Source organism: Lipotes vexillifer, unplaced genomic scaffold (genome assembly GCF_000442215.2).
Source record: "Lipotes vexillifer unplaced genomic scaffold, Lipotes_vexillifer_v1.1 scaffold242, whole genome shotgun sequence".
Classification (NCBI taxonomy): Eukaryota; Metazoa; Chordata; class Mammalia; order Artiodactyla; family Lipotidae; genus Lipotes; species Lipotes vexillifer.
The window spans coordinates 956628-967557 of NW_006771376.1; the positions used below are offsets into that span (position 1 = coordinate 956628).

The following is a 10930-nucleotide window of genomic DNA, read 5'->3' on the forward strand; positions in this document are numbered from 1 at the left end:
AAAAAAAAAAAAAAAAAAAATACTGAAACCAGAACAACCAGACCTGTTTTCTATCAGTATTGTAATTAGCACATGGTATATACTGAGATTAACCAGCTAATCTCAGTATTAGCCCAAGGTCGTGACTGTTAACTCTCACTGAAGGTATGAGTGACCGTCATCAAGCCCCACAGTTCAGATTCCTCAGTGGTGGGACCCTGGGCTGGAACAGCCCTCTGCCCTAGGGCTAGGACATGAGTTGTTGGCATATTATCTTACCAAGGACCATATTTTGGTCCAAGAGGTTTGGACATATGCTCCTTCTTCTTCCCAGCAGAAACAACTGTGAAAAAAATGCCATCCAGTCACTTCCTGGCTTGAAATCCTTGCCTGGCTCCCTGGAGTCCCCAGATCCAGTCCAGAGGCTCTGACCGGACCCATGGACCCCCTCCAACACTTGCCTGTTGCTCCCAGCCCACCGCCACCTCTCTCGAACATGCTCCTCATGCTCTAGCCACACTGAGCTACACACAGCTCCTGAAGCCCAGAAATCTTCCTCGTGCTGCTCCCTTTTCCTACAGTTCCCTTCCCCAACCTCGGAAGCAAGTGTGTACTCCTTCCTCAAGGCTCAGATCAAATGCATGTATTTGTCTCAGTGCTTCCAAGGCTTGACACAGAATGGGTACTCAGGAGATACTTGTTTAATAAGGTAGTCAACTAAGTTACTAGCTTGTTTAATAAGGTAGTCAACTAAGTTACGAGTGTGACCTTGACAAAGTTCCTTAACCTCTCTGTGCCCCAGTTTCCTCATCTGAAAAAGGGTTGTTTGTGAATCCTAAATGAGTTAACACATGTGAAAAGCTTCGGACCCTGCCTGCCATATAGTACTCGCTTAATAAATGTTACCTAAGAATAATAGCTGCTTTGGTGCAGGTGAGCTTTTTTCGGAGATCTGTTCTACATGACTGACAATGAACTATATTTAAAATTTGCTCAAAGGCTCCATCTGCAGCCCAGGGACGGCAAGGCCTCCATTAGAGTACAAAGTAAATATGATACCTCACCTAAGCATGACACATGCCTCTCCCCAGTCCTGAAATGCTATTCCTCTTCTGTCCTCCTCGCAGCAAGAGGAAAGACAAATTGATTTTACTCTACGGAACACTCTCCCTGTCTTACAAGGCCACGTTAGTCTCTCCCTTCTTCTCAGCGTTGTCAGTACGTGGTACGTGCCTCATCATCCAGCCCTATAATACGGTGGGGTAGTCATCTGTGTCCGTGCTACCTTCTTGTCATGGGCTGAATTGTGTCTCTCCCAAATTCGTATGTTGAAGTCCTAACCCCCAGCACCTCACAATGTGGCTGTATTTGGAGATAGGGCCTTTAAAAAAAAGGTAATTAAAAAAAAAAAAACAGGTAATTAAGGTAAAATGAGGTCATGTGGGTGGGCCCTAACTGAATGGGACTGGTGTCTGTATAAGAAGAGAAGGAAGACCATGTGAAGATGCAGGAAGAAGACGGCCATCAATAAGCCAAGCAGAGGGGCCTCAGAGGAAAACAACCCTGCTGACACCTTGATCCAGAACTGCGAGACAATATATTTCTGTGGTTTAAACCACCCAGTCTGTGGTACTTTGTCATGGCAGTCCTAGCAAGCTAATATACTCTTCCTCTCTGAGCCATCTGGGAGATTTGAAGTCTGCTATATTCACCTTTATAGTCTCAGTGCCCAAATCATAACTAATAACCACAAAACACTAAAGAATTAACCCTCACCATCACATTAGCTTGAGAAAGTTTAAGGTATTGGCAGAAGGGATGGCACATAAGACAGAGAAGTTTTGACTTTCAAGAACAGAAGTTTCTGGGGCTTCCCTGGTGACACAGTGGTTAAGAATCCGCCTGCCAACGCAGGGGGATACGGGTTCGAGCCCTGGTCCGGGAAGATCCCACGTGCCGCGGAGCAACTAAGCCCGTGCACTACAACTACTGAGCCTGCGCTCTAGAGCCCGTGAGCCACAACTACTGAGCCCGTGTGTGCTAGAGCCCGTGCTCCGCAACAAGAGAAGCCACCGCAATGAGAGGCTTACGCACCGCAACGAAGAGTAGCCCCCCGCTCGCCGCAACTAGAGAGAGCCCGCGCGCAGCAACAAAGACCTGACACAGCCAAAAGTTAATTAATTAATTAATTAATTTTTTTAAAAAAAGGACTTGGCCATCTGGGACCTTTAAAAAAAAATAAAGAACAGAAGTTTCTGGGGTATTGTTCGGCCTCTGGGAGACACCACAGATGATGCCTTCAGACATCAGGGGCAGCTTTTCTGAGGTCCTGCCTTCCTTCCTGACTCGGAGTGAGCTGTGCCACCCACCTGTGCCTAGTCACTCCCTCCTCAGAGGCAAAGAAAAAATGGTGGATCAGCCTCAAGGCATGCTCCATGCATGACCAGCTTGACCTCACCCTCCTAGGAGATTAGTATCTAGGAATTAGAGTCAGGAGAGGGGGATGGACCCCACATGGACAGGGTTTCAGGCAATGAGGCAGGCTGGTGGGAGGGGCATAGGGGCACAGGCAGGGACAGGATGTGCCCCTACAGCCACCTCACTGTGTCCTCACCGTGTCCACGCCCCCTGCCAGCATCTCTGTAATGTTGGCCTTGACGTCCTCAGAGAGCAGCTTGTCATTTCCCAGGAGCCGGTGGAGGATACCTGGGTAATTGGTGAACTCTCTTTTCCGTCTCAGGTCCCAGTAGAAGTTCTCGGTGTATTTTTCAGCTGTGGGGCAGGAAGAAAGAAAATAGAGCGAGGCCAGGACTTCCCTGGTGGTCCATTGGTTAAGAATCTGTGCTTCCACAGGTTAGATCCCTGGTTGAGGAGCTAAGATCCCGCATGCCGTACCATGCGGCCAAAAAATAAATAAATAAATAGAGTGAGGCTCTCTGCAGAGGGGAGGGAAGGAGCATGATCTCTGGTGGGAGGTGGTACAGGGGCTTGGGGTTTCTAGAGCCCTGCACTTTCTAGGCTGCCGTCTTTCTGAGCAGCGCACTCTCTGCTAAATCCTCCATATCTGTTTTCTTGATTTATTGACCACAGCTTTTTGGGGTAAGTGCTATCATCCCCATTTTACAGATAAGGAAACAGAAGTCCATCTAAGATAAAGACTTGCCCAAGGTCACAAGGGTGTCAGGGGCAGGGGCAGGATTTGACTCCAGGCCTGGCATCTTCACCACATCCCAATCAGCCTTCTGCACCCTTTACCAATCTCTCTCACCAAAGCCCTACTCTGTCACCAAGCACAGCTGTGTCTGAAATACTGGTCCTTAACCCATGTTGGGAATCACGGGCTCCTTGGAAGAATATGATGGACCCCTTAAATCCTCTTTCTCCAGAAAAATCTAATCATCCCCATTAGCCAGCCTTCAGCCCACCATATTCAGGGGTTCCTGGGCCTTCCTGATGCCCATCCCTGCCCACCAGAGGGTGGGTTTTCTACATGGCAAGCCAGTGCTCATTGACATAACTTGGGACAAAGAGGCAGGCTGAGATCTGGAGCTTCCAGTTGACTTTCTCTCTCCCTCTGTCTCTTTCTCCCCACTCCCCCAAATCTCATCCCTGCCAACCGAGGCCTGGATTTCCCATCTCCTGAGGTAGACAGGGCTCTCCTGGCCCCCACATATGGCTGCCCAGGGTACAACCCTCACCTTTATTGAAAATTATGTCCCACGCGGCTACATGGTCTCTCCAGGTCTTGGTCCTGAACAGACGGAACAGGTCTGGAGGGAGGTTGAGCATGGGGACACTGGTGTGGAACATCTGGTAGACGGCATCAATGAACTTCTGGGCCTCAGGGTCCACTATTTCATCCAGCATCCCCAGGCGCTCCCCAAACATGACATTGGTGATGGCTGCAGGCGAAGCAAGGTTGAGGAATCTCTTCCAACGCGACCATCTGAGAGCCTCTGCTCCCAGGAAACCATCCCTCCCAACACATAAGAGCCCCTGCACCCAACCTCAGCTTCCTTCAGTAAAGAAACTGAGGCCTGAGTCCCAAAGGGCTAAGATTGCAGGGCTAAGAAAAACTGCCTTTCTGGTGGCCAGTCAGGTCCTTCAGAGGGTCATGTGGCAGACCCTAAAAAGGGATCACTTGAGTGGGAAGCAGAGCCTCCAGCCCAGGCTGGGGTGAAACTGCTCGGCCCCTCTTCCCCCAGCACCCTCAGCAGCCTCTCGGCTTTCCTCCTGGAAAGAGAGGTTTCTCGTCTATAATTGACCAAAGTGGCTAAATACTTCCTGAAACATGTCAGATGGGTGCCTGGGGGACATCAGTCCCTGGTAATTGGCCATCCAGGGCCCACTCTGGCTGGACATAAGAAGACACAACAACTCCAAGGTTTTCCTACCTCCTGGGTCAGGAATCTGAACGCTGATTTCGTGTCAAACTCTGGGTACTCCAAATCTCCTGAAGTGACCACATGAGCCCCCATCCAGCCACAGGGCCTTTGCATGTGCATGTTCCCTCTGCCTACGCTGTCCAACCTCCTTATTCCGTCTGGATAACTCTTACACATCCTCCAATACCCTGCTCGGCTTAACCACCCAACCCTCCCCTTCCCTCCCAGACCTCAAAGGGAAGGTCTCTGTCCCAGGAGAGGGAGATTTGCGGAATGAAGGACCAAGCCAAGCCTGGCTTTTGGAGGAAAGTGGCAATAGGGACCTACATTTTAGAGACTCTTGCCCCCATAGCATGAATCAGATGAGAGCGTGCAGCTCCCCCTGGCTGGCTGATGGCAGAGAATGTGTTCAGCGGATCATCTCAAGCCAATCCCGACATTTCTTCAGGGTCTATGTTGGGTCTCTAGGTGGGACGCTGGGTTCTCCCACCCCCAAGACTGTGGCCATGTAGGTTCAAGCCCCTTACACTCAAAGGCGAAGCGAAACAGGTCTTCCCTGATGTCCCCTGAGAACTTTCCAGAGCCCTGCTGCTTGATGCGCCTGTGCAGGACGTCGACGAAGTCCTGAGACACTGGGTTCAGCAAGGGAATGAAGTTCTTTATGGCCTCTGGAGCCATCACCTCCGTGTTCAGGACCAACCGGTCTTTCTTCCAAGCTCCTGCCTTCCTGAGAAAACATGGGCCCTCGGGCCCTCACGGTCACAAACCCCAGGCCTGGCAAACACAGAGGGGGCTGACTTGGCTCTCCCAGGAGGCTGAGCCGCAGCTCAGAGTCCAGCACTCCATCCACGTCCTCCTCTGCCCTCACCTCCTCCCAGCTTCTGCCTGGCCTGGGCGGGGCAGCGGGGAGAGAAGTGGGGAGGTGTGTGACAGGAAAAAAAGAGGCTGAAGGAGAACAAAACCCCAACCCTGCTCTACTCTCTCTGCTGCTGCTGCTTCAAGCCAGGAAATCATATTCTTAGAGCCTTTAAGCAACTTTCCAACCCTCTAGTCTTTGCCTCTGCTACAGGCCTGCCCTCCTCACCACTTCCCCTTGCTCCTGGCCAATCTCACCTCCTACCATTCAAGGGCCCCTCTACGTCACCTTTTCTGACCCCTGCACAGACACAATTGACCAACCTCTGCACCCTCAACACGTCCCATTAATCACATTGATGGGGAATCTCAGGTGCCCAGAATAGGGTTGATTGCCCATTCTTATTCTCAGCTTGTGACCCATTCTTGAAAATAAATCCATGCAAAGCCCTCTTTGTCGTTTTGGGGCTTTGTTTGTTTACAAGAATGTTATTATAAACTCACCACCCAGCAGCAAAACTAGGAACTTGACAGTAACTTACAGATGCCCACCTGGTCCTCCTACATCCTGCCTCCCCAGCTAAGGGGACCATCAACCTGAATCCCTTGTCTGCTTTTGTATATAGTTTTATCTGCCCGACATGTATTTCTAAAACATGCTTTTTAAAAATGTAAACTTGTTTTCAACTTCTTATAAAAGCTGTCATGATTTGGTTTGTTCACTCAATTTTATACTTCTAGGCATCATCTGTACTATTGTGAGTCACTGAGTCTGTTCTTTTTGACTGGGGTATGCCACTGTCATTCATTCATGCTCCTGTTGGGCATTTAAGTGGTTTCCAGGTTTTCACTATTATGAACAACCGTGTTGCAAACATTCTAGTACATGTCCGCCTCGGGGGGCAGGATATTCTTTGGAGTATATGCTTGAGAGCAGAACGGCTGCATTGTAAGCATGTGAATATTCAACTGCAGGAAGTAATGTCCAACCATTTTCCAAAGTGGTGCCATCAGTTTTCAGCCCCACTAGCAAGCTGTGAGCATTCTAGTTGCTCTATATCCTCACCAACACTTGCTATGGTCACATTTTAAATTTTTGATGAGCAATTTGGTGGAAAACGGTACCTATTACATTTAAATACACTGATTTGCTCATGTTTCTCACTGTTCCTTTAGGCTGTGAGGGACTCACAGTGGCAGGGCCCTGCCCTACTTGTGACTCAGAACCAGCACAAGGACTGGTACATAGTAGGCACTCAATAAAATGGGACTTAATGAATGAACCAGTAAATGAGGAGTTTTCAAGGTCTTTAATTACTCAGTAAGATCTTCTGCCTGATCATGTCGCTGAGGGTTGGCAGGGCAGTTCACCATCCCCATCATCTGTTTTATGGAGGCAGGAAGATGACAGGGATTTGTCTAGAGGCCCCAGCTAGAAAGAAAAGGCAGGGCACGCATGGCCCCAGCCCCTCACCCCCAGCCTCTGCCCTCGCCACAGCTGCCCATCATCTCCCTCCAGCCCCTGGGAGATGGCCCAAGACTCACTTCAACAGGACCCCGACGGGTTTCTCGTAATACTGGTGATAGGCAACCCAGGGTGGGATGTTGTATCGTTCCGGGTTGGGTCCCTCGAACTTAAAGAGAAGGGCCACATCTTCAGGGTCGATGATATAAACTGACTCCAAATTGCCGAGCTTCTCTCTGGAGGGGCAGAGAAGGGGGTGCTGTGATGTAAGGTTTGAGGAGAGCCACGCACACCCTGGGCAATCAGGACACGGTTCTCGGCTCGTCTGTAACCACCTTGTGGCTGACAGTGCAGAGCAGACAGGCCTGGGAGTGGATTCCGTTCCACAACCTCCTCGCTGTGTGACCTAAGTCTCTTACCCTCTCTGAGTCTCAGTTTCCTCAGTGGAGATAAATGCAGTACCTGTCTTACAGGATTGCTGAAGGATAAGATGATATGAAGTCTAGGGGTGTGATTCCCGTTAGACATTCTATAAGTGACAGCTTTGTGCTTATCTTATCATCACAGTGGCTCCTGCCTACCTCAGCACATCCCCAAGACTTACCCAGGGCCTTCTATGGACCATCAAGTCCTCCATGTTCATTCTTCCTTTATGTCTACACTCTCAGCACCCTCCACCCTTTCACCCAGGCAGAGCTCAGAAACATGGCACCTTCGTGGCAGCTTGGAGTGACCCTGTACTGAAGTGACTCCATTCAGCTTGTCAGGCAAGCCAGGCACCGGGCCAGGCAATCCTTTCTAGGCTCTAGGATTGAAGTTCTGGGAGTGGCTGCCCTGTCCCCTGGAATCAGATGTCCAACAAAGTACCTTGTCGCTATTAAAATAAAACTACAGTAAAATATCAGACCCTGTGTATAAATATACCTCAAAGCACTTTGCAGATAGTATTAAAGCACAGCTATTGTGAAACAACAGAAAATTCTACTTCTCACTTGCATCTGCCTTTTGCATAAGAAAGTTAATTCAAGATACCCTTTAAAAAACAAAAAACGGTCATGAAGAACCTAGGGGCAAGATGGGAATAAAGACGCAGACTTACTAGAAACCTCACTTGAGGACATGGGGAGGGCGAAGGGTAAGCTGGGACAAAGTGAGAGAGTTGCATGGACATATATACACTACCAAATGTAAAATAGATAGCTAGTGGGAAGCAGCCGCATTGCACAGGGAGAACAGCTCCGGTGCTTTGTGACCAGCTAGAAGGGTGGGATAGGGAGGATGGGAGGGAGGGAGACGCAAGAGGGAAGAGATATGGGGACATATGTATATGTATAACTGATTCACTTTGTTATAAAGCAGAAACTAACACACCATTGTAAAGCAATTATACTCCAATAAAAATGTTAAGAAAAAAAAGGAATTAAATATATTTATAAATTATGTCCTTAGAGTAAAATAACAAAATAAAAGATACTTATTTCTAAAGAAAAAAAAAAAGATACACTTTAAGGTAAAATATCATGTAACATACAGGTATAAGCCAAATTCTCATTCTCTCTCTCTCCCCCCTCCCTCCCCTCTCTTCCTCCCTCTTCCTGGAGAAAGGAGAGGGAGGGGGAAGGGGGAAGGGAAGGATGGGGAGATGGGAAGAGCACTGCTTTAACCACTGACCCATAGAGCCTGGGCCTGCCTTCCCCAAGTCTCCTTGGCAAGCCATGGCCTCCTTTTTTTTTTTTTTTGAATTTTAATTTTATTTTTTATACAGCAGGTTCTTATTAGTTATCTATTTTATACATATTAGTGTACATATGTCAATCCACGGCCTCCTAGAAAATCCTCTCAGTGTTTTCCCAGCTGCCACACGGCCTCAAACCACTGACTCCATTTAAAAAAAAAAGCTAAGCAAAGTCCTTGAACTGCTATTGTTATTATCAATTCCACCTCTGGGAATCTAGCCCAAGGCAGCTATCTGACATCAGACAATGATGCCTGATGGATGAGAATGTTCACAGCAAAAAAATGGAAAAGGATGTCTAATAGCAAAAAAAAAAAAACCTAGAGTGGACTAAATGTCCACTTTAAAGAACTCGCTAAAAAAACATGCCTTATCCATGCTATGGGCTACTATGCTGCCTTTTCAAATTATCTTAAAGTGAGAAAAGAGAAAAGAAGTCCTCCATACATTGTTATAGGACAACGCCAAAGAGCGTATAAATATATTCACATTCTGAATGGAACATAAATATTATCAAAACTGAGATTGTATCTGATTTCAATTTTTCTAAATTGTTTGATAAAGAACAGGGACAGCCTTGTATTAAGGAAAAATCCACAAAACTTGTATTTTAAATTCCTAACATTCATTTAGAAGTTTGTTATTTCAAGGCTATAGTTAGAATAGTGACACACTGAACTGTAAGTTAGACAATCAGGGTTCCAGCCTTGGCTTTGCCCTGATGAGCCGTGTGACATTGGTAAGACCCTTCTCCTCTCCGGGCCTCAGTTTCCTCATCTGTAAAGTGGGGATAATAGCACCAACTTTAAGGACACGTGCCAAGGCTCAGATGAAAGTGACTCAGAAAGTAGAAAGGGGTTTTATAAAATAAAGAGCTCCTACAGGGACTAGGGGCAGGAAGGATGAGGCGGGGTGGAAGAAGGGGATAACGAGAGAGCTCCATGAATGAGGTTGGGGATAGAGGCCTGGAAGAGAGAGAAAGAGAAAGACAGACAGACAAGGAAGAGAGACGCAGGAGCAGACTTCTCCCAAGCCTGACATTCAGCCTGGCGGCGGGGGGTGGGGGGTGGGGGGACAGCGCCCTGCCTCCAGCCAGCTATAAAAAAGGCACTTAAGACTTCAAAAGGCATTGTGGGAGAGGGAGGAAGTGACCCTGATGAGGGAGTAGCTGGTCCCCTACACAAACTAGCCTCCTCCCCCAGCCCACCTATCCAACCAGCTAACATGTCCTACATGCCCTTTCCTCATCTCGACCCTTTCACTTAAAGTAAAAGTAAAGTATTGTCCCTCCTGGTGTCCCCTCCCTGCCCTCAACCACCACCTTCGCCACCTCCCATCACCCTCACCTATGCTCTCAGAAAAGAACCCAGGTGTGTCTTGAAGCCCACTCACCTTAGAAACTGCTAGACCAGAACAAGTGCGGCCTCCCACCAAGGGCAGCCCCCAGGCCCCACCCCCATCCCAGGGCAAGAAGGTGGGGTACACAGTGGTCAAAAGACCAAAGGCCCTTCCTCCTGGCTGAAAGCTAGGCAGATGCTTGGGGAAGAGGGGCTCCAGCCAGGCCTAGTGGGAGGGACAAAATCAGCTGCTCCAGAGCTGCACAGGGCCAAGGGGCGAGGCCAGCACCCCAGCAGGACAGGGTTCTAGCTGAGTGACCAGGGCAAGAATCCTAACCTCTCTGAACTTCCTTCTCTTCTGATAATAGGGATGATAAACTTACCTTGCAAGGTGTCCTGCGGATAATGGATGTAGGGAGGCATTTGTCAGGGCTTGTTCTCTTAGCATTCCCACCTCCCTAAAGTTTCAAAGGGTATAGGACCTGGGGACTGTTGAGGCCTCAGGGCTGGAAAGTGAACCCACTGTCTGGGAAGCCTTATCCCTTCTCCTGCCACCCCCAGGCAGGAAGAAATAAAGTCAGAGGTGAACAAGAGCCTGGAAGGGGAGGGCAGACCATGCGAGGAGAGGGGAGCACAGCAGGGCTGCCCTATCCCACCAGCCCCCAACCTCTGCCAGGCTTACCTGTAAATGGGGCCATACTTCTGGAAGTTCTGGACGTGGTGATAGTGGATTTTCTGTGAGCCCTTCTCCCTCCAGAAACGGTATAGGTTAAGCCAGCCATTGTCACCAGGGGTGGGGATCTCGTTGAAGGGGCGAGGGGTTTTAGTGGAGATGCCGGCTCCCTCTCCAGTGCCCACCCTGGGATGCCCCAGGCCCTCCCGCGGGGTGCTCAGGAGGGGCTGGCAGCCTCTGACCAGGACTGAGTGGAGGGGAAGCCCCCTGGCCAGCATGCTGCCCCTACAACTGCTCCTACTGCAGCAGGGCCTGCCGAGGTGACTCTGGCCCTGGGCCCCTGGGGCCCAGCTTATAACCACCAGCTCAAGGTTAAGCGAGAAGCTGACAAAGCGGTCAGCCTCCCTCCTCCTCCCGCTGGCTCCAGCCCACATAGCCCCTCCCAGACTCGGGTACTGTAAAGAAAGAATGTTGTCCACCATTCCAGTTCTACAATGATCA

General features: G+C 49.3%; 1 protein-coding gene across 1 annotated transcript in view; it reads right to left on the reverse strand.

The window, feature by feature from the left end:
- The window catches only part of CYP11A1 (cytochrome P450 family 11 subfamily A member 1), a 13932-nt gene extending 3210 nt beyond the window's left edge, over positions 1-10722 (reverse strand). Inside the window, exons 1-5 of the mRNA XM_007446670.1 lie at positions 10439-10722; positions 6765-6920; positions 4892-5091; positions 3678-3881; positions 2594-2751 (exon numbers count right to left, since the gene is read on the reverse strand). Coding sequence (XP_007446732.1) covers positions 2594-2751; positions 3678-3881; positions 4892-5091; positions 6765-6920; positions 10439-10707 — 987 coding nt within the window. The 5' untranslated portion in view covers positions 10708-10722. The remainder of the gene's footprint in view (positions 1-2593; positions 2752-3677; positions 3882-4891; positions 5092-6764; positions 6921-10438) is intronic.
- Between the last annotated feature and the right edge of the window lie 208 nt (positions 10723-10930).